Source organism: Anas platyrhynchos, chromosome 10 (assembly GCF_047663525.1).
Source record: "Anas platyrhynchos isolate ZD024472 breed Pekin duck chromosome 10, IASCAAS_PekinDuck_T2T, whole genome shotgun sequence".
NCBI classification, from domain to species: Eukaryota; Metazoa; Chordata; class Aves; order Anseriformes; family Anatidae; genus Anas; species Anas platyrhynchos.
In genome coordinates this window covers 14,482,590-14,510,325 of record NC_092596.1, presented here as the reverse complement: position 1 = coordinate 14,510,325, position 27,736 = coordinate 14,482,590, and the positions used below count along the sequence as shown (strand labels likewise).

General features: G+C 55.2%; 1 protein-coding gene across 5 annotated transcripts; it reads right to left on the bottom strand.

The window, feature by feature from the left end:
• Window positions 1-242: 242 nt before the first annotated feature.
• On the bottom strand, window positions 243-27,539 carry ZMYM3 (zinc finger MYM-type containing 3). 5 transcript variants are annotated; one of them, XM_038184026.2, is made up of 25 exons: window positions 27,270-27,539; window positions 19,839-20,735; window positions 19,350-19,393; window positions 18,874-18,946; window positions 17,885-18,176; window positions 17,271-17,448; window positions 16,636-16,848; window positions 15,886-16,036; window positions 15,208-15,323; window positions 13,109-13,195; window positions 12,747-12,897; window positions 11,993-12,165; window positions 11,404-11,569; window positions 7,823-7,881; window positions 7,151-7,319; window positions 6,418-6,533; window positions 6,062-6,236; window positions 5,416-5,562; window positions 4,477-4,580; window positions 3,967-4,135; window positions 3,702-3,853; window positions 3,168-3,282; window positions 1,942-2,196; window positions 1,729-1,846; window positions 243-1,562 (listed from the first exon to the last, which is right to left on the bottom strand). In XM_038184026.2, the coding sequence occupies exons 2-25, from the start codon at window positions 20,719-20,721 to the stop codon at window positions 1,364-1,366; spliced, it is 4,305 nt and encodes a 1,434-aa protein (XP_038039954.1). In that variant the 5' UTR covers window positions 20,722-20,735; window positions 27,270-27,539; the 3' UTR covers window positions 243-1,363. The 5 variants fall into 5 exon arrangements, with proteins under 5 accessions (XP_038039954.1, XP_038039952.1, XP_071899154.1 ...); XM_038184024.2 differs by lacking the exon at window positions 27,270-27,539 and adding an exon at window positions 26,799-27,150; XM_072043053.1 differs by lacking the exon at window positions 27,270-27,539 and adding an exon at window positions 26,000-26,553.
• Between the last annotated feature and the right edge of the window lie 197 nt (window positions 27,540-27,736).

Sequence of the window (27,736 nt, the reverse complement as noted above, 5' to 3'; positions counted from 1 at the left end):
AAGCACAGGCAGCAGAGCAGGGGTGGGATGGAGAGGAGGGAGATGGGTGGCAGCAGCAGGACACTCACCGGGCTCTTCCACCCAGGGCCTTCGTGCCCAGCAGAGCCTTAAAGCACCTTTGGGAGAGGCCAAGCCTGCAGAAGGGAAGGCCCCAGCCCCACAGCACTGCTTGGGGCTGGGGGTGCATGAGGGGCTGCACGGCAGGGCCCACCCTGCCCCCAGGGGAAAGCAGGGGCTGCCCGCAGGTTTCTGCATCTTTATTTGAAATGAATGGTTTCCAGAGACACAGGGTTAGTCCTACCGCCCTGTTATCACTACAACAAGACTGGTGAGTGGCTCACTCTCCACATGGACACAGAGGACAGAGGGCCCCGGGCCAAGGCCCAGAACAATATATACAGGCTCAACAGTGCCGAGACCCATGTACAGCTCAGGAAAACCAACCAGAACACGAGGAGGGGCAGGAGGCAGCAGGGAAGAGCACGGCCGGAGCCAAGCCTGCTCCAGGCAGGGCACGGGGGCCCTGCAGCTTTGGGAGGGAGGGGAGAGGCCAGGCAGAGCCCCTGGCTTCTGCCAGCAGCTGCCCGAGCCCAGAGCAGGAGCGGAGGGACCTGCCACCGCCGCCAGCACCCCGGCCGGCTTGCACTGCTGGTGGCACCTCACACGGGGACGGGGGGGAAGAGGGGCAGCACTGGCACAGACCCGTGTCAGTCAGTTTTCTGCTGACTCAGAAAACGTCGACAAAATTGAGGGAGGCAGCCCAGCTGGGTCTCAGCCCTCGCGTTCCAGCACCGACTCCATCTGCTCCCCACAGCCACCTCCCGCCCTTGAAATCGGCCCTTGCCCTGCCCAGCAGCTCACGTGCCGCCCGTGGTCCTTCCCTGCTGCCTTGAAAACCCTGTCCCACTGCAGCAGAGCTGTTCCTGCCACGCCACCTGCAGCCTCCAAGAGCTGATGCCAAGGGAAAGGGGAATTAAAAGCCTCAGGGGCTGCTGGTCCCAGGCAGCACTCTGCCGTATTGTGCGGTTCCTGCCCCGGGGCAGGGGGAGAAGGGGTTAGTGTCAGGGGAAGGGGCCGCAGCCCTGGGGAACAGGAGGACAGAGCCAAGCCGGGGCCACCGCCCTGGGGGCTTTGCCACCTCTGTGCTGCAGGGCCTGGCCTGGGGGAAGATGGCCCACACGGCTCTGGGACGCGGTAGGACAGGCCTGTTAGGAGCAGGATGGGATGTCTGAGTCCCGTAACGATGAGGGGACAGCACTGCTGCAGCCCCGGCCCCACCCTGCGCTGCACGGCCCCCGCAGCAGGAGGCAGGGAGATGAGGTGTCCAGGGCTGGAGCGGAACCAGCCCAGCAGCACCTTGTGCTTAGTCCATATCGTCCTCCAGGCCACCGAGCCGGCTGTGCTCCTCGTAGATCTCCCTCACTGCCAGAATGCGGTTCAGCATGCTCTCCAGCATGCTCCGGTCCATGGGGATGACCGAGTACCAAAGCGGGGACTCGGCGATGCACGACCGCTCAGGCTGCAGGTAGAAGATGTCGTTGCGGTTCCGCAGGCTCTCAGGACTGCAGAGAGAAAGGAAGGTGAGCCCCAGGGTACGAACAGAAGGCACTCAGAAAGCCTGGCCTGCCCTCTCGGTTAGCCCTCGAAGGCAGCAGCTACTCCACAGGGTCACCCTGAAACTGAGAGGTGGCCCCCAAAACATCTCATGCCTCTTCTCCGAAGACTCACCATTTGGAGAGATAAAATTCATAGAATTTGACTGGGCATCGGAGTGGGTTCATCCTGTTCTCCCGCTGCTCCAGCACCGGTACCTCCTCCTCACGCTTCCGCTTTCCAGTGCCACCGTCTGCAAAGGGGCAGAGAATAGGATCATGGCTGGAACATGATGGGGGGCAGGGGGACAGGGAGGGACAGAGAGATGTTTGTTTTGTCAGACCCTACCTCGGCCTTTCTTCTGCTTGGCAGGAGCATAGTAGCGAATGCTCACTACCTTTGTCATGCCCCGGGCTGTGGTACACTTGCGGGACTGGCGCACGACGTTGGTGAAGGAGAGCTGCATGTGCTCCTCCGCTGTCTGCAGCCCGAAGAACTTGGTGTTGAAGAACATGAGGGTGTTGAGGAGCACAAAGGGTGAGTAAACGCCCAGCTGCTTGCACTCCCAGAGGTGCTCCTCCTCAACACGTGAGAAAACCGTGTCTGCAACACAGAGGAAGAACCAGGTCAACACCCACGGTGGCCTCGTGTTCTTTCAGGAGGGAACTAGAACAATGTGCCTGCCAGCAATGGCTGGGAGCCAGCCCCACGCATCTGGAGATCGTGGGCCTGGAGCAATCCCTTCACCCTGCGCCGGCAAGCTCGGCTCGGTGCTGACGCTTCACAACACCCACTGCCCCACGAGGTTATTCTCCAGAGCCGTTAGTGGATCTAGATGCTGGCTCTGCCCAGCCACGAGCCGTCCCATAGCACAGGCAAAACACAAGCTAGAACCGAATCAGTCCTAACAGCTCGGCTCTATAGACGGCCACAAAGAGGACTGCAGGTCAGTGCTCCACCACACTGGGTGAGGTGAAAGAAAAGCCAGTTCCTGTCTAGACACACGGGTCTGGAGCCAAAGGCCTCTGCCTCAACAGCCAACGTGCAGAGGGAGAGGCTGCATCTGGGAACTAGCACTTGACAAAGCGCTGCAGGGAAGGGAGCCCAGATCACAGCATCATGAAAAGCTTCTGCAGAGCTTTGTGGCAGTCTGCTCCCAAGGTAGCAGCACAGCAGCCATGGCCAGCACTCGGCAGTGTGCAGGGCTTGCCCACGGACTGGGAAGGGAAAGGCATGGGCCGCTGCACCTGTTGGGTTTGGTGTGCTCTTTGCCAGAGCTTCAGACATCACTGTGAAGTGAACTATTGTAAAAATTCAAACTGACCCAGGAAACACAGCAGCCATACTCTGCTGCCAGCCAACCTCACTCTGGGAAACAGAAGCTGCTGAGGCATAAACCAGCTGGCTCTGCTGTCAGTGTGGGACAGTAAGACCCCAAAACACAGCAGGACAGCACTGCCTACGCCAAGAAAGAGAACTGAGGCTGGAGGAGCACAATCTGACCGCAGGATCCAATGCTAGAAGCAGAAACAGGGTATGTGCATGGTGCTCCAAGGTAATCTGGAGACACGTACTGTTTGGTAAGATCGTGGGTTGCCAGCCGCTCAGGGACTTGTTGAGCTCTTGCACGAAGGTCAGGTAGTAGAGGTCTGTAAATATATTCACCATACGATTGTTCTCGAGCAGGTACTAGAAAGGACAGAACACACAGTCAGGAGAGACACGGTAGCACCTGGAGTGCAAACCCTCCCCAGAGAGCCCAGGGTGCGCACACAGAGCCCCTCCTTGTACAGCCAGAGCTACAGAGCAGAATCCCAAGACCACCCACTCCTGAAAGTTGTGAGGGAAACCCCAGGACACGACAACAAAGCAGACGTGGTGCTGAAGAAGGGACAGAGTTTGGGAGATCTCCCAGCCTTCCTCAAGGATGTGCAGGAAGGGTGCAAAGCCAGGGCGTAGCTGTCACCCTACCCACTGCACTCAAAGACTGAACCAGGTGGGTTGTCCTAGGTCACCAGAAGGCAGAACAAAGGGAATGAGCTCCCCTCACCAGATCTGAGCCCCAGGTCTGGCTGGGAAGGACTTGAAGACAAAAAGCCCTCCCTCACCTGCTGGATGCCTAGGCAGAGGTAATAGATGCTGTCCGGTTCGTAGCGCTCCCCATTGGGCCGTGTTATCTCCTTGACAAACTGAGCCAGGCCGTAGTTGAGCTCAGCTGCTGTGCAGGCCAGGATGTCCTCCTTGATCCTCATGGGCTTGGCTGTGGAAACAAGCACGGCAGCCTCAGACAATAGCCTGCGAGGTCAGGAGCACCTCAACGCCCAGCTGCTGCAAGGTTTCTGCCACTCCACCCCGTAGAGCCAGGGCACTTACGGCCGAAGCGCAGCTCCTCTCCCTTGCTGGTCTCTCCCCCTGCATACTTGGCTTGCACCCAGGACTTCCAGGCATTCACACCGTACGAGTAGTTGAGTGCTGTGCAGCTGGGCTGACTGCTCATCGAGTCCCGGGAACAGCTTTCAGAGAGCACCAGACGCTTCTGCCCCTGCAGAAAGATGTGTCATGAGATGAGACGTGTACCTGGGACAGAGGCAAGGCTCCCAGCCGCTCCTCGGGCCTGCTGACAGCCAGCTCCCTCCCACCGTGCCTATACCCACGCCAGCAGGCATCCTCCTGCTGACAGCCAAGCCAAGACCCATCAGTTATGAGGATCACAGGCAGGAAAGAGGCCAGCTCGCACCCAGGGCCCCATACAAGTACTTCCATCTCCCTGAAGGGAGAGGGTACAACCTCCCCAGCACACCTCACCTCCGAGTATGTCCCAGAGGGCAGCTCCCACTCCAAATCCACGCGGCTTTGAGCAGGCAGCACCCACTAAGAGCTCACCTTTCGGACAGCACGAGGCAGCTCTTGCTCTGTGGACACATCATCTGGCCCCACCAGCCCACAGTCAAAGAGGAAATCCACACTGGGGTTGATGTCCAGAGGGTCTGAAAGGAAACAGAGGTGGAAAAGCTCAGCTGAGACACCTCATCCTGTCCCCAGCAGAGGTAAGAGGCAGGCAGACGTCTCAGCCAGATGACTGTTCTGGCCTGGTTCTTAGCCAGAGGTAAAGGCAACACGTAGCCCAACAATTCACACCCCCACCCCTGCTTGGCACGAACATTTAGCCCCAGCCCAGCAAAGGAAACAGCTTTACCTGCCAGAGCCGCAAGCTTTCTCAGATTAACCAGAACCCAAAATTCCCCCTTCTGACAGTTTTTGTTTTTTTTTACACTTCAGGAACATTCCTCATCCCCTCACACCAGGCCAGCCCTGGTGACAGCCTGGCACAGCACCCCGGTTCTCTGTCCTCTGCCGCTAGTAAACTGCCTCCGAACTGCCATGTATGTCCCTGCTCCTCCTTCCCACCTCCTGCCCTTCGACAGACACACTCAGCAACTCTGCCATCTCCCAAGACATCGTGCCCTGTCCAGGTCTTTCAGGCCTTTCTGGATCCTCTGGAATCATTATCCGTAAACATACCAGCCCCTTTGCCATGCTCTTTGTGCTGTTAAAATCAGCTTCTCATTCCCCCTTCTCTATGTCTGCAGCAGGTCAGTTAGTCAGAAAACAGAGACTTGTTCAAAAGTGGTGGTCTCACCCCCGCTGTGGGCAGTCATCTGCAAGACCCTCAGTTCCTGGCCTCAAGTGGGGTCAGTCAGAGGGCATGGGGAGGTAAGTTCACACAGGTCTTAACGCTGTTGGCAAAGGTGGGCTGAGGGCAGCAGGAGGACCCTGCTGCAGCACGAGCAGCCCCGTGTGCCTGCTTCACCTAGCTCTTACTCTTAGGGAAGTCAGCCTCCAGGTCCTGGCCTGGCTCATCGAGGACGTTTGCCATCTTGACAGCCATAGCCAACACGTCGTCCCGCGCTGGTCCGAACAGATCGCAGTCCTCCAGGAGACCCTCTGCACTCTGGTTACTCACCAGGTCTGCAATGCAAAAGCAGATCAGAAACACAATTTTCAAAAAAAAGTCTTTGGTCTGTTTTCCCTGTGACAGCTGGAAAACGAAGTCAGGCTCCCCGGGGCACAGTCCTGGGCTCAGAACAGCCCCACAATGGCTGAAACTGCAAGAAATTGCACCTCTGTCCTCTCCCTAGAGCCCTAGCCATGGCTCTAGTCACTGGAGCTTAAGGAATGCAGTCCCCAGCTAAAAACATCTGTGAGGTCAGGACTGCTGGTCTGGCCGGGCAGCTGCTTTAGCTAAGAGCCTGAACAGCCAAGAGCCTGGCACCCCCACAAGGGTCAGTGGCTAGCACTGCTCCCAGCTCCTAGTATTTCCTCAGCAGTAGTTGAGGGCTTGCTCTGCTCTTCTCCTTCTCAAAGGCTTTGGGAGAGCTGCAATCTGGGCAGATGCTCTGGCTCCCAAAGCAGGCAAACCCCACGCGACAGCAGCTGTTGGGCCAGCTCAAGGCACGGCAGAACCTACCGCACAGGTCTGAGGAGGCCTTGTCCAGCTCCTCAGCCTCCGCAATCATCTCTGCCATGGCCAGGATGTCAGCCTCCAGAGGATTGGAGGGGATCTTCACCTTCAGCTCCTCAATGGTCTCCACAATCTTATCTGTGCTCTCCAGTGTGGTGGGCAGGAACATTGGCACAGGCACCTGTTGACAGCAGCACAGCAGGCAAAGATCAGACACATGCTGCGCCCGCAGGGAGCTCTGGCTCGGCCAACTGCTGTAAAAGCAGAGGCAGGAGTAGAGGACAGACAGAGAAGCAGGAAGGCTGCAGCGAGGCAGGACCAAGACAGTAAGAGAACACAAGCAGGTGAAGTGTGTCGCTTACCGGGACAGGCATGGAGAAAGGCACAGGTACTTTCTGGCAGTACATATGCATAGGCACAGGCACGAAGATCGGGACTGGGATTGGCAACACAATCACCTGGGGCTTCCAGTCAGCCTCTGACAAGAGCAAAAGTATGTCAGTGAGCTCGCTCCCAGCAGCTCCTCCACCCAGCCGAGCTCTGCACTGCCATGCCCACGCAGCCATCCAGCACCACAGCCTTTCCAGCCACCAGCGCCTGTGACTTACGGGCAGAGCTGGAGCAGCAGCAAGCCAGGCAGCCCTGCAACCCGCGGGGCTTGCCTTAGCCAAAGGTGCAAGCCCTGCTCTTATGTGGCCCTGCCAAGAGGTCTAGTTGCTTTGTACGTGCTAGAGACCGCACGCACACACGTGCCCAACAGCAGCTCCACAGTGCAACCTGTTCAGCAGACAGCCCCTCAAGCAAGCTGATGATCTCTAGAGGGAAACAAGTTGTCCCAAATACCATAAGAGAGGTGGGGTCATGCTGCAGCACTCTCTGCTGTTTTCCTCCTGCTGCTGTTGGAAATGGGTGCCCTACCTCCAGCCTTTCCATGCGTTCCCCATACATCCCTAACTCTCCTCAGCGTAATGCTGAACACCCAGCAGCTCTGTAAGAGCATTTCAAGCTGGATTCACACTCCGTCTGGAGCAGGGACATGCTACCTGCCTTTCCAAAACGCCCCTTCAGTCCTGGAGTCATGTCTTACTTTCCTACCTGTCTGACATCCTTTGGACTTCATTTCTATCTTGCAGGAAACACCCCGGTTCTGCATCAGTGGTTTACACATGGCAGCTTTGTTCTTCCGAGGGGTGGCTGGAACTGGAGGGGGCGGGGGAGGCGGCGCGGCTGGAGACATCTGTGCTGAGGAGGTCTTTGCTGACAACTAGGAAACGCAGAAAGCAGGAGGTTGGTGTCCAGCAAAAGCAGCACCACCTCTCCTCAACCTCAGGTACAGCCTCCTGCAGCCTGGCAGCCCGCAGCACACGTACACATGCTCCCACGGCCACATTTGGCCAAAGGGCTGCCAAGCTGATGTTGGTGGGCAGCAAACCTGTGTGAGATCCCTGCAAGAGCCAGCAGGGAACTCAGAGGGACAGTGATAATGCCCAGGCACAGGGGAGCACCATGCAAAAAAGAGCCAGCACCACAGTGGCAGACTGCTCTGGTGTCTGTTTCATTGTCGGGGAAGTTATTTATCCCCCGTGCAGGAGATGTGCTGAAGTTGCCCTCCCCAGCAGCTTGCATCAGCTCCCACTGCCCAGGCCACCACCGTCTTAAAATGCACTGGCTGTAAAACGAAATCTCCGCAAGCAATGGCAGATCTGTTCTCTTTGGGGACAAACACTTTATGCTACCTTGCAAATTCCTACCTCCAGCGGGCCTTACCGTGTTAGTCTCTGCCTTCTGTGGGGAAGAGGCAGGTGGTTTTGGTTCTGAAGACTGACCTGCAAGAAAAAGCAAAGCCTCTTAGTTTAAGAGCTCCTCAGCTAACAGGTCCCACTGCTGGGACTGGAGGTGGCAACAGCCACAGGCCAGAGGGCAGTGACGGGCTCCCCAGAAACTGCTCCTGGCCGCTCCAGGAACAGTCATTCCAAAAATCTCTAGCCCTAGCACCTCCGAAGGCACTACAACTCCAAAATCAAGTCATTGCCATGTCATTTTGAGTTCCCTTGCAGTCCACCCCATTCCCATCACAGCAGGTCAGGAGAAATCCCAGCCCCTTGTGGAGAGAGGAATCCAGGGCTCCATTCCCAGCTCTGCCTACTGGCTTGCTGTACCGAGCCATGGCCCCTCCCTGTGCCTCCATCTCCCTGCTACAAATATCTTGGCAAAGTGCTTCGAGATCCCTAGGAAGAAGGTGACAGAGGTAATAGCTTGCTGTAAGGTATCCCAGAAAGTACAGAGACAGCTTTGCCCAGCGCTAGGGATGCAGGAGAGAGCGGATCACCAGCAGGTAAGAGGCACACGTGGCAGACACCAGTCTCAGATGGTAACCGTATCATCCTGCCTCGGATGATAATTCTGTCCCACTCGCTTTGCAGAGCACCCATCTCAGAGGCTGCCGAGCTACAAGCACCTTCATCCAAGTCTCCTGTGAACCCTGGCTACCCATGTGGCTGGGAAAAAGAATTCCTTCTGCAGCACTGACTAACCGTGGGCCATGCACAAAGGAGATGCCCACAAGGAAAGCAGCAGGCATCAGCACCCAAACGGAGTGGCAGGTCCATTTGCTCCTCCTACAGATAGGCTCTCCGGGAAAAACCCAGACTCCCAAAGGATCAGCACACTGGCATTCATACCATGCAATTTCCTGCATCGTGAGGAAATCCCAAGAACTTTGCTCTTCAGCAAACAGAGGCACAGCAAAAGCCATTTGGTGACTGCCACCGAGGGGACAGGCAAGTTCCAGCCCAAGCAAACTCCCTAGCCTCCAGCTGGACGTTCAGCCACACACCTGCCACGGCTCAGTGGGTCCAAGAGCTTCCCGTGACCAGTCCGAAGTGGACGGGCAGCAGGAGACACGGATGGGGAAAGAAGCTATGGAGAAGGGTACGAGCAGAGTCTGCTGAAGCAGAATAAAAGCAAAGGTCATTGTCTCACAGGCCAAGGATTTAGGACAGCAGGAAACAAGATCCTCACACCACAAAGCTCTACACGCTACATGTCCAGGCTCTCAAGAAAGCTGCAGCTTGTTCTTTACTCTCATCCTAACACCAGCAAGGAACTGTCAAGGTCTCAACTGCACCAACCAAGGCGACTGGCCCTCTCCTCTCCAGATGGATAGCCCTATACAGAGCCCGTTCCCTTTGAATTCTTTGGGCACGGTTCTGTGGCAGGAGCTCCTCAATCACTTCTTACACAGACTGTGTTCCCAGCAAAGGAACGGTCACTTTCATGGTCAGCAAGCACCCTCAGGATCACCAGGCTGGCAGCAGCCACTGGATCGCAGGAATGAATGCTTTTAGGCAACACTGGCTACAAAACAAGCAAGTAGTCAGCAGCCCAGCCCCAGCTGGGCCTAAAATCCAGGTAGTCCCTCAGAAGCTTATGACACCACTGCCAGATGCACAGAAGACCCTGACTGGAGCAGGCAGAAGCAGTTCCTCACCAGTGGAGGCAAGCTGCTCCTCCTGCAACACCCTGCACAGCACACGGGGCTGGAAAGCTCTGTGTAAGCACACAGCAGCTCTGGCTCCAGCATCCTTCCACTGCAAGCTGGCCAGGATGGCACAGTCCCTGGGCAAGGCTGTCTACAGCTGTCCCGCAGCTGGCACAGTGAACACAGCGAGCTGTGACACAGTGAAGGGCAATGCCCCGCACGCTTAACAGCAAAGTTCCCGGTGGTGTTGGAGAAGGTACTCAAGAGAGTCTCATGGTCCGTGTCTCCAAGAGGTAAGGGCCAAATGGTGTGAAGTAGATGCTTCCCTTGGCAGGCAGTGGCTTGTTTGCTGTGCCTGTGTCCCCAGAGCAGTGTTACTGGTGCCTCACAGGTAGGATGCCTTGAAAGCAGAGCACAAACCAAGCAGCACAGCTAGGGTTGTAAAATCACTCGGTGAGCTACAGGGGCTGGCAAGCTCAATGCCTCTTCCTCCACTGGGGCAGCAGGACACTCTGTGTCCCATCAAGCAGTCTCTCTCTGGACACCCCAATGCCAGCTGAAACTGGCAGATTTTCATCCAGGTCACCCCAACGTGCTGTCACTTGAGCTGTCACCTCACACGGCATTTTACAGAGCATGGCTCTTGGAGGGCAGGTCAGGACTCCCCTGCCTGGGGGAACCTCCTGCTTCTGGCAGAACAGCTCTGCTGTGCTCTCCAAGCAGTGATGGCATCCAGGGTTTCCCCATCTCGCGATTAGCTCACTGCTGTGAGGAGAGAGGCACCAGGAAGAGCCTGGGGACGGAGGATGAGGTCTCTCACGGAAGGTCTTCCTCTTGGTTTCCCCTCCTCAGCGCACCCTACTCAGGGTTTTACACCTCACGAAATTCCAGGGGGCAGCGAAGCCTGCGATAGAGGCATCTGTCGAAGCTTGATGCGCTGAAGGAAGTCACACCACAAGCTGCTGGCATTTTGTTACCTACATCAGATCACCTAGAAGATCATGGCCTACCACAGACCGAGCAAAGTGAGACTATGCGAGTGTCCGAGGGCCACGCGATGTCTTGTCACTCTCACTACGAGCACCTTCCGTCCTGAGGGACCCCAAAGCACTTTGCAATCTTCCAGAAGCAACTGGCTCAAGTTAATGATAGGAAATGGGGCAACAGGCAGTGAGAATCTCCTCTCCAGCGGGAACTCCACAGATGCAGAATGGGGTTATCCGGGACACGGGGTTGGCAACTCCCCCAAGCTGCAGCGATCTTTGGGTAAGTGGTAGGACTCCAATCTAACAGCGCAAGACAGAGCCTCCAGCGGCTCTGCGCTCCCTCAAGATCGGCCTAGGTTCAGCTCTGGCTGAGGAGAGCCCACCTACAGCATCACCAGCACCACTTCCTGCAGCACCCTGCGTTTTCCTTGAATGCTTCCCATCCAAGCACTGACCTGGCCCAATCCTGATTAGTTTATGAGATCTGAGAAGGTCACAGCTCGGAGGTGGTGTGGGGCTGCAGGTGGATTATCATGCCAAGCCACGCTGTCCCCTAACCCTGTAAATCGAGCTCTCCGCTGGCAACATGAGGATGGAGTCGCCCGTTAAATCCCTGAGTATCCTCGCTAAGTGTGAGCTACAGGCAGCACGCTGGCACCGGCTCCTCCCGTCTGGGCCCTGTGTGTCATAGAACCATAGACGTTAGAGATGGAGAAGCCCCATTAGGTCCCACTCCGTCCTTTCCCCCCCAAGGGCCAGTGCAGGATTGTTCCCTAGCGTCTCATCCAGTCCCAGGCAGGAAGCTTCCACCCCTCGCTGTTCAGTCTTCCCTGTGTCTCTCAGACTGAGCTATGCAGGTCCCCTCCCTCCCTCCTACTCACTGTTCAGCAGGCTCTCGGGCCCCTTCTGCGTGTCCAGGTTGGGCTGGTTCTGTTGGTTGTAAAATCGCAGCAGACACTGCTGGTTGCAGAAGTGTTTGATTTGCCCTCGCCAGTGGATGGTTTCCAGCAGCTTCCCCTGACGCTTGCAGGCATGGCACCGAGCTGCCTAAAGCCCGCATCAGCAGGAGAGAAACAAGGAGTAACTAACCACACCCCCTCCGAGTGCAACACAACTCTCCAGTGAACGGTGCACATGGCAAGGTGCTGTGAGCTTCCCCACAGCAGTGCCCTGCCAGTGCCAGCCGGGGTCTCCAGCGGTGCGAACTTCTCACAGCAGCACTAGCCGCGGATCCAGCACTGTGAGCTTCCTCAGTGCAGTGCTCTGGCAGGATCAGCTGGGGACTCCAGCTACGTGAGCTTCCCCGTAGCAGTGTCCCGTCATTGCCAGGCAGGACTCCAGCAGTGCCAGGTTCTCCGCAGCAGTGCCAGCCAGACTCCAGCAGTGCGAGCTTCCTCAGCGCAATGCCCACTTATCTGGGTGCCGTGCCCACCACAGCACTTAGCACAAGCTGCCAGTGCCAATACTGACCTTGAAGTACCAGAGCAAGTATTTGCTTTTGCAGTCTTCACTACAGAAGTCCCAGGTGCTGCCCTCCAGCTGCTCGGTGACCGCCCGCTGGCAGGTCTGAGAACAGTAGGTGCAGGTGATGCAGCACAGGCCCAGGTTCTTGGTGAAATCCTGTTTGTAAAGAAGCACACACCCTGCGGAGAAACAATAGGAGTGAAACCTTCCCAGGATGAACTGGGGGCCTCCCTGACCCAAACATGACCAGAATCCAGGTCTGCGGAGACAACAGAGCACGCGCAACACACTGTAGGGAACAATCCAGCACTGGCCCCTGGGGCTGGGATAAGATGGGACCTCATGGGGACTTGCCATCTCTCACCTCTATGCTTCTAGGAAGAGTCTGACTCCAACCTCCTGTGTGCAGGAACCCAGCAGGCAGGGCAAGGCCAGGTCAGGCCAGCCCAGACGCAAGAGCGTAGAAGTGCATGATGACAGGAGGAGCGGAGCTGCCACCTGCTGTCTCCCCAGCCCCCAGAGAGAGAAAAGCTGTGAGAAAGCCCTCCCCAAGGACACAATGAATGGTAAAGATCTTGCCCTCGGGCCTGGCTGGACAGCAAGCCATCCCCACTGACAGTCCTCCCTTTTCACTGCATGGCGAGGCTCTCGCCCCAGGGCCTGGCTAGAGTCTCCCCTCTGCTCCACTCCATGCTCTCTTCTCCTCCCCCAGCAAGGGCTGGCATGGGGGCTCTGCCTCTCCCGTGCCTTCCCCAAGTACCTTCGCTGCAGAAGTTCTTCTCCACCCCTGAGAAGCGGATCTTCTCGTGCAGCAGCTTCTCCTGCTTGCAGTGCTCACACTGAGACACTACCCCACGCAGCCGCTTGAAATCCTCGCAGCAGTCCTTGCAGCAGAACTGATACACCTTGTCCTGCCAAAGAGACCGCCACCAGGTCAGCCAGGCTGGCAGGAGGTCCCCAGGCTTCCCGGGGAAGCGAGGGCAAGACCGTGGGTCTCTGCAGCCGGGGCATTCGTGGCACTGGCTCAGAAGGGGCTCTGCTTTGAGCAAGGAGAGGAAGAGCTCTGTGGTCCTCGCTGGGGTTGGCCTCAGCCTCAACGTGCTCCCCGGGGAAAGTCCTCACCTGCCAGTCAAGGATCTCCGGCTTCCCACTGAAAAGGTTGTGGCAGTAATGGCAGTTCAGGTGGATCCCACCTTCCGGGCTGGTGCGCTGCAGGAAACAAAGACAGCTGACGGAGGGAGAGGCACACGGAGGGCAGCAAGCACCCGACCTGCACTGCCTCCAGTCGTGCCGCCTGCTCCACTGATCACAGCAGTCCACCGGCCCCGCTCAGACCCGTGCTGCCTGCCACTGTCAGTGACTCAGTCAGTCCCTCAGATGTTGTCTCAAGCTCCTGGAGAGCAGACTCCTGAGTAATGTCACTTTGCTTCCTTTGTACTGGGTGCAGCTCAGGGAGGCGAGCTTTCAGGCTGCCACCCCTCTGCATTTGAAAACGTTAAGGGATAGGGGCTCTGCTACCTCTGCTGGGACTTCCTCTGCAAGATCTCAAAGCACATGTGCCTGGTTCCTATTTTCAGGGTAACGTAACTTCAGAATTGAAGTAGGCATTCTCATGCCACCTTCCTCTGCTAGATTAAAGAGCCATTTAGCACTTGAGGTCTTGTCAACACAGATACCTTATTAATAAAATAATCTGTTTATGTTGCTGATAAGGTGCTCTGCAAGTGCCTCTGTACATACAATTTTCAAGGCTCCCTGTAGTTTTGCAGCTTCTTTCAGTACTCTCCCTATTTTTCTTCAGCATTAAAAACGTGGACATTGGATGAATATCCCTCCTATCTGTGCCTCATTCTAGGTAGATCTTTTGCTCCCTCCCTAGGCCCCAAACTTTTAACTGTAGACCAAGGCACTCAAGCTTAGTAGCTTATCTGCTGCAATCACAGAGCCTTTTCAAAGTCCTTACGTTCCAGGACTTACAACCTCACATTATCTGGGTAAGGCTGATACAGGATCTTGCACTGAGCTGTATTTAAGTACACGTTAGGAGGAACCCAATGGCTGTGCATTGCTCTGACCTCAGCATGAGTTAACACTTCACCGTTTTTTGTTTCATCTGCAGAATTTTATCTTGCTTACTTCGACATTATTTCCAGATGACTAATGAAGGTGTTGATATTATTGATATCAATACTGATCCCCAAGACGACATCATGAAACACTCCCTTCAGTGTGTTTTTTTCTGAGATCTGACAGTAAGACGTCACCTAATCCAGGTTATGCATGGCTTTACTCACATGTACTCACATTTACTACAATGCTGATTTTACATGGCAAGAAATCAAGTGTTTCATGAAGTCTACACCTGTACAGACTCTTCAGCTACCCTTGCCCACAGTTTGTGATCTCAAAGGATTTTTATTTTTTTTGTGATATCAAGGATTTTTTTTGTTTGTGATATCAAGGATTTATTAAAAAAAAAAAAGAAAAAGAAGAGGAAATAGAAAAAAAAAACAACACACAAAACAAAACACTGCAACTGTCAGTAACTAACTCTCTACCTCTAGATGCTCTAAGTTTTCTCCATTGCCCAAGGCATGTCTTGGCCTAAGTTTCCCAGGTCTTCCTGGCTGTTGCTTTGTTCTTTGACAACAGTACAAAACTAATATTCTCCCAGTTGCCTTTGAATACCATGAACATTTCACAAATGCTAAAACTCAACACCAGAAATCTGAAAAGTATCAGCCAAGCCTTTGAGGACTATTAGGACATGAGGTCTCCAAGCCTGCTGGCTGTAAATTCTTAGACAACATGACCTGGGTGACTTATGTTCCTTGGTGATACCTGGCTCAGAGTGCAGCTCCGCCTCTTTCCATGCTAGCAGGTGCTGATGGTGCTTTGCTAGCTTATTTGTGCTTTTGCTTGTACCTTTGTAAGGCCACTATGTCCCAAACCACTCATGCAGCGCAGTTCTGTGCTGCACTCCCACTGGGCATAAGCTGCTAGACAGGACATAATTACAGCCAGCCTTATCTCGGCTGAAGAGAGGGGAGGTAGGGCCAAGAATAAGAAAGCGACAGCTACAGGCACTGGAACTCCTGTGCTCCAGCAGAGACTTTCTTATGGACCCTCCCTGAGGAGCCTGAAGAAGCTGCAGCCTCTGCTAAGTGTGAAAAGAGGCAGGAGCTCTAGGGCCCAGCCCAGCATGAAGGATTTTTCAGTACCTGGAATTTGGTCCAGCAGCTGGGGCTGCAGAACTGGTAGACAACCCGGTCTGTCTTGTTGTAATAGCAGGGTTCAGATAAACTCTTTCTGCAGAAGCTGCAGGGTCTAGGGGGACCTGATGAAACAGACAGGAATTGGTGAGGCCAGCAGCAAAGGACTGGATTCTGAGGATGGCATGCAAGCTACTCACACATCCTCAGTCTGGAAAGCTATTACCAGAAGGGAAGGGACAAGAACACCAGGGAACTAAGAGCACCAGCTTCTGCTAGGACAGAAATATCAAACAAGGATGGAAAGCAGACTGGTTCAAGGAAGCGATCCTGGCTCTACAGGAATTTGGACAAAACAGACTGCAATACTTGTACCAGTCAACAGAGACCATACGCAGTCCTGGACACCCTGGTACTCTGTGCAATTCCAGCACAACACAGTACTACAACTGCTTCCTGCGTTCTCAAGAACAGCAATGGACACTACCCCCTCAGCATTACAATGGCTACGTACTGCAGGGTCACTCCCTCTCCACATCTCCTTCCACTTGCCTCCCTGGACTCCTCCCCAGACACCTTCCCAGGTGAGCACCATGCCTTCTTTCCAGTCTCATCCACAAGGCATAAATAGCACAAAGGAAGGAGTTAAGAGTGGAGAGGTGACTGAATCCCTGTGAGCGCCCTTACCAACCAAGCCTGACTGCTTCACTTTGTGGGAGGTAGTGCAGCAAATGGAGCAGAACAGTCCCATCTTGCCACTGCGATCCACGTTGGGCAGCATGTCGAAGTTTTTGCACAGCGTCTTGCACCACATGCACGGGTAAACTCGGGTGTTCTTCTGCAAAGACAGAGCAGAGCAGAGCAGAGCTGCCAGGGAGCCCATCACAGCCGCTGAGGTCCTACCCTCACACTCCACCCCACTACAGCATCCACCACAGGGAACACTCAGTGTGAGAGCCAGGCTCACAGTCTGCAGGTTCAGGTGGTGGTACATAAAAGCCACCTTTGGCTCCTCTGCTTCTCATTTCAAGGGTACCCTGGCAGGAACACAGAAGCTGGCAGTCCTATCAGGACAGTTAAGCAAAGCCTGCTCAGACCACAGAGGAACAGATACAGCCAAGCTTTGGGGAGGCATCCAAAAGAAGCCATCTCATGCTAACTGCATTTCCCAGTGTAACTGCACAGTCCACCTGTATCTGAGTGTTTGACCTGTGCTCCAAGATGGGCCCCAAGCAGTACAACTAACTTCTATTTGCCTGCTTCAGAGTTTCTCCACAGCAGTCTCTTAAAGCTGTTCTGTCAGCAATAAAAGGCCAAGGGGGTTGAAGCTGCCTGCTATTTATTGCATCAAGTGTCCTGTGCCAAACTGAACGAGGGAGATGTGTACCCACCGAGGAGCCCCCTCTCCCCTCGCCCCCAGCAGCTGACTCCACACACCTTCTTGTAACTGTTGAGACAGGCAGAGTTGCAGAAGCGCTTTTGCTGGCCTTCGTGGAAGAGGTACTCCAGGGGCAAGCCCTTGTTGTAGATATAAAGTCCACAGTTATCACAACAGTTGGTTTTCAGCCCCTTGGTGGCTCGGAACTTGGTGAAGCAGGCATCGCTGCAAATGCGGTGAACCACGTTCCCATTGCTGACCTCGTGCTGGATCTGCAGAGACACCGCTGCTGTCACTCCCTCAGAACACCACGGGTTTCCCTCCCACATGCATGCCACACACAGCCCTTGGGAGAATGGGCTGTTACACTAAAACCCAGGCGAGTTCCCTACTGGAAGCTGCTGTCAACTCAAGCTGGCTTCTTGCCAGGAGCCAGCAGAGCAACTGGGAGAGTGAAGTGGCAGAAAGTAGCAGTCTGCAGGGTGGGGAGAAGCAGAAGCTGTATTTCTGGGAATAAGGGCTAGTTCACAGCAGCAAGGCAGAGCCTGGGAGTGAGCCCGAGGCAGCTCAGGGACTGAGGCCTCACACGACAGGAGAACTCAGCAAATGCTCAGCAACGGTTCCAGGCAGGGACAAGGTCTGCAGGTCACAAGCTCCTGATCTGGGACAAGAAAAATACAAGGGATTTGCTTACCTCACCAGGTTTATGGCAGACGCTGCAACGGATGGTGTCTGAGGGGTCAGCAGACTGAGGTGCTGGTCTCTGCTGCTGGGCCTCATAGAGGGAGAGGCAGACGGAGGTGCAGAACTCATGGAAAGAGCCTCCTGAACCAATCTGGGCAACCACAGAGTCCTTGGTGTTCCAGATCTCCCTGTGGATCAAAAGGAATACATTAGTGCAGGGACACACCAGTCCTGCCACAAAAGAATGGGGTGACATCCTGTGGTGCAGGGACTTTGCTATCGCAAGGAGGTGGCAAGAACTGGCCCACAGCAGCCTCTGCTCCAGCCCAGAGCGGCGGTGCCTGAAGGTGAAGCATGCAGGGGGTTGTTTTGAGGGGAGGCAGGGATATGGGGCATTAAGCCTGGCAGAGAGAGACAAAAAATAATGTGAAGGAGGTGAAAGGAAGATGGGATACACAGCGAGTGACAGAAGACATGGGGCAACACCTGGCAGTGGACAAGAACGATGTGGGAGACAAAGGAAGCATGAGGATCACAGGGATGGGTACTGGCAGGCAGGGCTGTGGGGCAAGTGAGGGGGGTCACAAGCACGGGATCGCTGAGGAAAGGGCAATGACCACTCACTTTTTACAGAAGGTGCATATTTTCTTGCCAGGTGGTCTTTTTGAGAAGGTGGTGAGGCAGGAGCTGGAGCAAAAGAGCTGAGGGAGCCCTTTACGCTGGTAGGCAGTCTGGCCCTTCTGCAGAGGGGTCCGGCAGTTGGCACACGTCATCTTGGTGACCGTAGAGCGGGCGGCTCGCTGAGCCATCTGCGTGCGTAAGGACATGCGAGTCGAGCGTCGGGTACGAAAAGGAACAAAATCCTCGTCATTGGGATCGTCCACCATCGCATCAGAATCTTCATCAGAGACTGGAACTGCAAAGCAGAGGCAGAAGACGCAGAGAAATTCCCCATTAGGAACTGAGACACAAAGTCATTCCATGAGAGGCATGCTGGGGCTTTCCGTGGTCATCTTGCTGCAGTCTCTCTCTGCTTTCTACCTTCCTTGTTAGCAAGATAAAGGGACCCAGTAAACCTTAAAAGGACCAGTAAACCTTAAAAAGAACAAGCTGGATTGCCAGACACTTCTCCAGCATAGGCAGACAAGGAAGGACCAACCAAAAAATGCTAGGGGATGTCAGTGCAACTTTCAGCATCTCAAAGAACAGAGATCTCAAGTACTTTTACAGGGAAGTCCCCCAAACACAACCTTCCTCCAGACAGCCTTATGGCTTAGAGGCAAAGGAAGAAAGGTTCTGGCTAAGGAGATGGAAGATGGATTTCCTGGGAACACCCCCAGAGTCTCATCCTATTACTACTTGCTGCTTGTCCACAAACCACTGTAAAAACACTACAACCCTCTCCTCAACTTAAAGGCGCTGAGAAATCAAGGCAAGAACCCTGAAATGAAAACTCACGGGCGAAGGGACCTATCCTGTGTAACAGGAAAGGCTGCACGAAAGCTCCAGAGTCCCTACCCCCATCCTATTCACAACACAGTCTGCCTGCCCGTGCTGGGCCTAGGCCTCACGCTCTGGCTGAAGGCAGGCACCGGCCAGCCCTGGTTACTCACTGCTCTCAGAGGAGTTCACAGTTTCAGGCCTGGTAGTTTCTGATCTTCTGGCTCGTTCACTTCTTTTCTGTTCCTAGAAGACATTCAGAAAATACTTAGACTAACCATCTGCTGGGACGACCATGGGTAAATATCTCAGATCACAGCACAGTTTCAACCTCTGGGTTTTGAATTCCCAATGACCAGGCTGAAAAAGGAAAAAACTCCACGGATACCTGACCAGAGATGGCAAGGGGGGGAGTAGAGGGGCAGGCAGGCCTATGGGAATGACATTCCACCTGGGGGTGGCAGGGAGAGAGATGCTGAAGCCACATGTACAGCACAGTGGCAGCACACGCAGGGACCACTCCATCACTGGAGACATGCAAGCTCCTTCCCAGAGGGGTGACCAGACAGCCAGCATCTCAGTGAGTTTGGCAGCAGCCAGACACCCCCAGTTCTCCAGCAGCATACGTACTTGACTGCATTCTCCTCACCTTCTCAGCTGGCGTCTCGCTTCCCTTCCCAGACAGGCCTTCTCCTGCAACAGAAGCACAAAGAAACTTGAATCTCACGTCTTGGTTTTCTCCAACAGAAGAGAGACCTCCCTGCACGAGGGGAGGCAGGCTGTGGGAAACATCTTCTGGTCACCCTCATCTCCAGGAAGGACTCCAATGATGAGGAGCGTGACTTAGGATGATGTACAGCAGCAGCTTTATCAGGGGAGCTCCTAGCTGCCACAAACATTAAAAATCAAAGTTAAAGCTACGAAAACCAGAGCAAGAGCTTGTGTGCACCAAAGGAACAGCTTCCAGAACGTTATTCCTAATAGGCAAGACACTTTTTCCACATCTAGCCCATCAGCAGCCCCAATGATTTCCATGGCAGGGGAAGATGGGGAAAGCTGGAGTGGAGAACAGCCTCCAACTTCAGCCGGCAGCCCTCTGAGCTACAGGAAGCCGAGTCCTGCAGAGCCAACAACCTACCTGCTGGTGGCACAGCTTCCTGTGCCTTCGGTACGCTACTTTCTTTAAGGGGGTTGTTCCCGTTGTCATCTCCTTCCTCCGCCTGGTTTTCCTCCGTGGGCTCATGGGGCAGAGCTGCTGCATTATTGTCCGGGCTCAGCTCCACCTCTGCTTCCCCTGCAGGCCCTTCCCTCTGCACAGGCGAGCTTTTCCTTGGTGCCTTCAACCTCGTCTTTTTTGACTGTTTAAGACTGAGCTGTGCAGGGGCCGCTGGCGGAGCTGAGGATTGTGCTGTGGTTTCTTCTGTGGCTGGGGCACTGCCGAGGTCTCCAGAGTGAGGGACGGGCTGTGGGGGCGATTCGGGGGCATTGTCATCAGACGGCGCAGGAATAGCAGCAGCACCATCTTCCTTTAGGTCCCCAGAGTCTTTTTTTGGTGCGTCTTCCCCTTCTTTCCACGTTTCTGGAACGAGGGCTTCTCTAGAGGGGGCAGAGGAGTCCCCCGGCCCATCCTCTGCGTCCTGGGAAGGCCGTGCCTTATACAGCCCGTCCAGACCCTCCGATTTATCTAGCTCCATCAAGCCAGCAGTTTTATCCAGGTCATCTAAGACACCGGGTTTCTCCAGCATGTCCAAGACACTAGGTTTATCTAGACTGAGGTCACTTGATTTGTTTAGTTCAGACAGGCTGTCCCCCTTCACTAGAAGGTCCAAGTCCCCGTCTGCGGTCACCTGCTTGGATTGATCCCAGTCAGGGGGCTGAAGAACGGAAGCCTCCTGGGTAGAAGCTGTTTGGGAGCCCAGGAGATCTTCCCCAAACTCCATGTCAGCAGGAAGATCGCCAATAAGTGGTTTGTCAGGCAGAGACAGGGGGTCCAACGAGCCCGAAAACTCACTGGAATCCATTTAGAAGATGACAACTGGAAACGAGAGAGACACTTGCAAGTTAATGGAAAATAGACTAATGGTGCATGAATTGCCCACTCCTCTGAACATTGCTGGAGTAACTGGAGGCCCGGTAAGATTCTCGCAACACCCAGCATCCCAAAAAGTCAATCGCATCTGCTCGTGGGGTTACAGAGCTCTGAGGCCGAGCAGCAGCAGCGAGATGCAGCCGTTCGGCAAAGCAAACCTTTCAGAATTCTCTATAGCATCCACACCCCTCGCCGCAGCGTGGCAAACAGACGTGCTTATGCTAAAGGACACAGTGGGATATCAGAAATGATTTGAGCACCAGTTCAGGAGGCTCCACGCAGCTGTTCTGCAACGCGTAATAAGCCTTTCGCTGCCTTCCTCTGTATCTCAGCAGACCCGAATAATCTGGCCTGTCCTTTCTCCTCATCTGCTAGCACACAGCTAACCCATCTTTTATTTTTAAAATATCTCTTCTCTTAAGCACAGAAACAGAAAGAACTTGATTATAGCTCTACAGTCTGGTCCTTGAAGGAGATGCAACATGACAAAATGCAGGAGTTTTGTCAGAGGACAGACACGAACCACGTTACCCCCTAACTACAGCTACAGCCTGGGGCCATAGCGATGGGGGCCAACACTCAGAGAACAACCAGAAAAAAAATAATGAATTTTTTTCCGCGGGGAGGTGTGCTGCCATCTACCACCACCAGACGGACAAAGCTGCAGCCCAGCTCCTCCAGCCAACGCCACCGCAAGGCAGGAAGGGCAAGACCATGAGGTGAGGCCAGAAGGCGTTTGTATTCTTGTGGCTAACGACAAAACGTACCCCTGCAACGGGACAGAAGGTGAAAAGCCTAAAGAGGGAAAGGGAGCTGGAGCCTGACTTGATGCAGCATCACGTCCCCAAAACAGGCTGCAACTAGACGCTACAGGGAAGGCGCTGTAATCAAAAGATGTGGCACCAACCTGTTCCCCTATTAGAATCATCCTAATCCTGAATTTGGCACTGTTTTGAACCCTGGACATTCAGTATTCCTGCCCGTTTGGGCTTACCATGAGCATAACACACCCATAGCTATGAAGGAGGAGGCCTGAAGCAATTTCACTGTGATAGCTGAGCAAGTGCTTCCATTACATCCTCTGAAAGGACAAACAAATCTTACTCACAAAGGGTTTACTCAGAACTACACAAGAAATATTTGGACAGAGAAGGTACCCAACTTCTGAGCCTCATTTAAGCAGGAGTTGAAGAAATCATACCTTACAGCTGGAGTTGAAAGTCATTATCTCCTTCCTTTTATCTAAAAACACTGCAACATTTTCTGTTCCAGATAAGTACTGTTCCCCCAGTCACAAACAGAAACTACAGAAATTGTCATCTTCACAGTCTCAGCAAGTCTCACCAATAAAGACTGATTATTCCATTCATTTTCTTCAGTTACAAAGAGACAAAGCTTCCAGAAAGAGCTAATTCTAGAGCAATGCACAGCCTAACGTGAGTTTTAGGGTGGGTGACAGGGAGGAGAACAGAGTAAAGCAGAAGTAAAGACATTTGAAAGAAAGGTCGTAAGAAGTTGAATCCCCTCAAGACAAACCTGTTTTCAGCTGCTCTGAACACAAACAACGCCTCCTTCTCAAAGGTGTCTCTCTGGAAACCTGGGCGCGGGACAACAGACCTCAGAACAACAAGCAGCAGAAGGGCTGAGCCCCTCAGACGAGGAAGGAAAACTCATTTACACACTTTTGTGCAAGTCTGCAAGGAACCAGAGAGGTGATACTCCTACAGCACTTGCTACCTGCAGCTGGCCTAGGCTTTGCCTAGTAGCAAGAGACCCTGGGAACAATTTTGGAGCATACGAAATCCATTTTGGCATTCCTTCCTAGAGGATAACCCAAGCAGCAATCTAGGAAAACCTACGAACTCGCCATGCTATTTGCGTGCCCTGCCAAACAAACGAAAGCAGCTGGTTCCAACAGAGCCTACCTTAACGCTGGCTTTCCAGCTCTGTGCAGGAGGACGTTATGATGCAAGACAAGACTCTGACAAAACTCACTGGTGACGACACCGACCAGCACAACGGTCTTAAAGGGAACAAGTATCCTGCAGGTTGAGTAAACTCCAAAATACTGGTATGTGGGGGGAGAGATATGTGGACAAGAAAGACCTGAGAGCCCACAGCAGGAGCACTCACTCGCAAGTCCTGGCTGGAAGCACAGTGCTTGCCCTGTGTGCTCAAGCTCCTGTCCTCTTTCAGCAGCTCTGTCCGAACCCCCCAGCAGGACAGCCCACATTCTGGTGAGCAGCCCGAAACATCTTCGCAGGGTGTGCAAAGCTACGGACTGCCGCAGTCAGTCAAGCAAAATGTCCATCTACTCGAGCTTCCCATCCCTATTCACACCAGGAGTGGAAAGCTGGGGAGAGAGAATGAGAAACAGAACTAACTGGGCAATTCCTCTTCAGGGCATCCTCCCATATCAGCTGCTGAAGAACTGCTTGGCTCGAGCTGCACTGAGACTGTCGCTGCTAGGAGGCTGTACTGGACAAATCCTCAGCGAATTTGACTAATCCCCCTTTGGACCAATTTATATTTTGGGCCTCCAAAAGCTCCCATTCTAACACCTCCTGCAGCCTAACATTTTGTTTTAAAAAATATTTTTTCCTGCTGCAGCAGAGCTCCGTGACAAGTAGATGCAGAAACAGATGGGCGCTGACTTCTCATGTACTTATCAAAATCTGGAAGAGCTGATAGAGTTCATGTTGAGATGGACCCCAGGAGGTGATGATGCCGCAAGCAGTTTGGGTGGGAAAGCAAGGAATGCTTCTGCCCATCACTGCAATGCTGTTTCCCTGACAGCAAAGTCTTTACAGCGACTTCCAACTGCCGGCTGATCAGGATCAAGAAGGCAGCCCCTAGAACAGGAGAGAAGGATGCTTTACAGCTCCGTGGGTTGCTCTGAAGCTGAACTCAACCCGAGAAAATTAGAGCTGCCCAGCTGCAGGCAGCAAGGTAAGAAACCCTGCTTCTTTCGCTTGCCCCAGGCTTTCAGATTCGTCTGGACTTTCTGCGAGCTTCACAGCGAGTTATGCTGCCAGCTGAATGTGAGCTTTACCTCCTGGTAAGGTCTCTTCTCACTACCTCTGACGGATGGATAACAGCTTATTGTTTCTGGCAGATGCTGAACTGATCCACTACATTTCATCTCCTTTTTATTCCAGGACTACCTAACGCGCAGATCACTCACTGGGCTCTGGTCATCGGTCTGCCTGAAACCTCCCCCTTTTACAGCCATACCTGGCAAGGAGGGGACTACACTGCAAGATTACTCAATAAAAAAAAAAAAAAACAGGAGACAGCATGCCGAAATCCTGCACATTTTCACAATCTGCCCACAATCAGATGTTTGGAAACGCCTCCCTTGGGACTCGGCACCATCCCCTCCAGAACATTCAGCAAGAGATATCCCTGGGAAGATGAGGTTCAGAGCGAAGCCCCCTGCACGACAGCCCAAAGCACAGTGCTTCTCAGGTGCAAGAGTTTCCAGGGAGGCACAGGGACTGCTGAGGGTCCTCCAGGAGCACCCAGGCACAGCTCTGACCGTCACATCCATCTCTGCTGGGACACACAAGTCTCCAAGCGACTGGCTGGGGCTTTATGCACCTTGCTCAAGGCACCACTGGTGCTGTACCTGCACGCATCTTCCACATCCGAGTGTCCTTACTCAGCTGCCTGTTAGCAGGGGAATGCACGGCCTACCTGCAAAACCGTGGAGCTACCATCAAGGATTTAATTAAAATCAGCGAGAAAAAAAATCCTGCTGGTGCTCCCTCACCGTGAGGCGAGGGCCTCGGAGGTCTCCGGTGCCCAGAGAAGAGCACAGCGACCGGCTGCCTTCCCCCAGCAAGCGCCTGCCTGGGTGCCTCTCCCAGGCTTGTCGCTGGATGCGGATTCAGGTTTTAAAGATTTCGAAGGCTGAAGTATTTACCTTTTTCACTCGAGATCATTTGGTACACAGAAAGCATTAAATGAGAACTGCCACAATTAAGACACTTCATCGACATTCCGGCTAGCTCTTACCTACCAGTTCTGTAAGACCTGAGCAGAGAGCTCTGAAGGAAATTCTCATTTTGGCACCAAATTTTAGAATAAACTGTAGCATCCAAACTAGTATTTCCTGACAAAAACAATGACAGTCAATACATGGCTCCATCCATAAAAAATTAAGGAAATAATACAATGTCCTACCAGCATGGTTCTAGGCAACACATCTTCATTAAGGATAGATGACAAATGCGGCAAAGGCTAACTTCATTGTGGCAATCTATCCGAGTTTACCTGGGCAGCTTCTAGCCTTCCAGATTTAAGCACTGCAAACATTTATTACAGATTGCCTAACTCGTTTTAAAGCAAATTAATTCATGAAGGATCACCGGGGAACCGAGTGCACTACTGCGGGCCAGACAAAATTCTCTGGAAAGGGGCAGAAATGATTTCATTATTCACTGGTGGTTTTGGAGAGGCGGCTCTGCCTCCCACCTGGCAGCCCAAAAGGCATTCAGAGAGCACAACGCCTCTGGTGCCGTGCAGTCCATCACTGCCACGACAGACCATGACCATTGCCTTCTTGGTGGTGTGTCTGCACGTGCAGACAGAGACTGGAGGAGTTGAGGTGCTTAAAAAACAGAACCGAAACACAGCTGACCCTGTAATAGGAGAACCCCACTGTTTCAAGACTCAATCATTGCTTAGAAAGCACGTTCCATTGATAAACCTGTTTGATTATAGAAAGAAACGGGGAGATGCAACATGACCCATCTCAATAAAACCACCAAGATAGCAAAGGACTCTGGAGAAACAGGCAATCGCACAGGAATGCTCCGAAGGCTGGAAGTCAAGGTTCGACAAACCCAGAGATAGCTCTTACACGGTCACCACCACAGACAATCGCCTGCTTAAACGACTGACCCAGCGGTACGTAAAACTGCAAGTCAGAGGGTTTAGGGCAGCGTTCAGCAGTTCTCAAGTCAGCCGCAGCTACTGCCAGTGTCCCTGGACAAGCTCCTCAGCCTGCCCTTTGCAGGCAGGGCTCAGGGGACAGCTGCCCGCTGTGCTCTCCCTGCGTGTTACCGGTTCTCTCGGTTCACCCACAGCAACCAGCAGCAGTGATCAGAACGCCAAACCCCCTGACACAGAGCAGATGGTGCTGCACAATTTCGGGGTCCCCGAAATTCCCCAATGGCACGGCCAACTGAGCCAGATTTTGAGCTTGCCTTTGAGGAACTTCATCTCAGCTCCATGCTAAAGGAAGGACGGGTTGCTGACTTCTTGCCGAACTTGGCTTTGGGTTGACCAGAAGGCTCCAAAGAGACTTGCCCATGCTGCTGGGGTCTCAGCGCTACGTGCTGGTGCTCCAGCACTGCTGCACTAGCAGCAAACACCCAAACATCAGGAGCGTGCCCACCCATCAGGGGCACTCACATCGCTTCCCAACACCTCCCGAGGTCCCTCCCAACCTGGATCCTTCTTCCTAGGGTTCTTCGACCAAGCCTTGCTGCTGGGGAAAGTGGGAGAAGACCGCGGGGTCTCAGGGGGGGTGCCCATCGGGTCCCAAACAGGGGACGCGAGGTGAGCGATCCAGCCGGGCAGCCCCACGGGGCTGGTAATGACGGCCCCGAGCACGGCCCCAACACCGCGACCAGGACCAGGACCAGGACCAGGACCGGGACCGGGACCACCCCAGCCCCAGCCCCAGCCCCAGCCCCAGCCCCAGCCCCAGTGGCGCCCCCCAGCGGCCCCGCCCCTCTCCAGGCCACGCCCCCTCCCCACAAGCCCCGCCCCTTTCCTTTAGCCACGCCCATTTCCCTAGGTCACGCCCCCTTTACAAACCACGCCCCTTTTCCAGGCCCCGCCCCCCATCCTGCGGGGGCCCCGCTCCGCACGCGCCCGCCCCGCCCCCCCCCTCCCCGCGCCCACCGCCGCGCGCCCCCCCCCTCCCACCCCTCCCTCCCCCCCCCTCCCGCCCCGCGCTGCCCGCAGGGAGGGGCCCCCTGGAGGCGGCGCCGCCCGCACCTGGCCGCCCGGCGCCGCGCCGCCCGCTCTGCCCCCAGCCCCGCTGCGGGGTCGCGGCCCCTTTAAATGGAGGCGCCGCTCGGAGCCCTCAGCGCGCTGCGGGCCCGGGAGGGGGCGGGGGCAGCTCCCCATTGGCCGCGCCGAGCGAGGGACGCGTCCCCATTGGCCGCGCCGCGGCTGGGGCTCGCGAGACTCGCTGGCAGGCGGCGGCCTCCAAAACGCGGAGCGGGAGTGGCGGCTCCGGAGCGGAGCGGAGCGCGCAGCCCGCACCGTGCCGGCCGCACGGAAAACCCGGAGCGGATCCCGGAGCGGCACCGCGCGGAGCCGAGCCCCGGGGGTCGGGACGGGGCACCCCGAGCCCCCCGCTGCCCGCGGGGCCGCCCGCAAAGCGCGGGGCGGATTTCACGGAGCGGGACGCTGCCCCCCCACACACCCCCCGTTAACCCTTTCGCCGCCGCCCCCGGCCTCTACCTGCGCACCGGCGGGGTGGGGAGGGGAGGGGGAAGCGGAGGGGGAGGGGGAGGAGGGGGGGGGGGAGCGGCCCGGCCCGGCCGCCGTCGCCACCGCCGCCGCCTCCCCGGAGCTGGAGCCGTCTCCCCGGGGCGGTGAGTGACAGCGCGGCCGGGCGGGGCTTCGCGGGGGCCCGGGACGCGGCGCCGCCCCCGGGAGGGGCTCCCCCGGCCCCCGGCCCGCGCCCCGCCCCCGCGCCCCGCCCTCACACGCCCCCCCCTCAGCGCCCCCTCACGCCCCCCTCACGAGGCTTCACCCCCCCCACACCCCCACCCTCACGCCCCGCCCCCCCGCGCTCCCCTCACGCCCTTCCCGCCCCTGCCGGCCCCGTGCACGCGCGCGCGGGCACTGCGGGGCGGGGGCGCGCACGGCGCTGCACGCGCTCGGAGCGGGACGCGGCCCCTTTAAGAGGCAGCGCGGGCACCCCC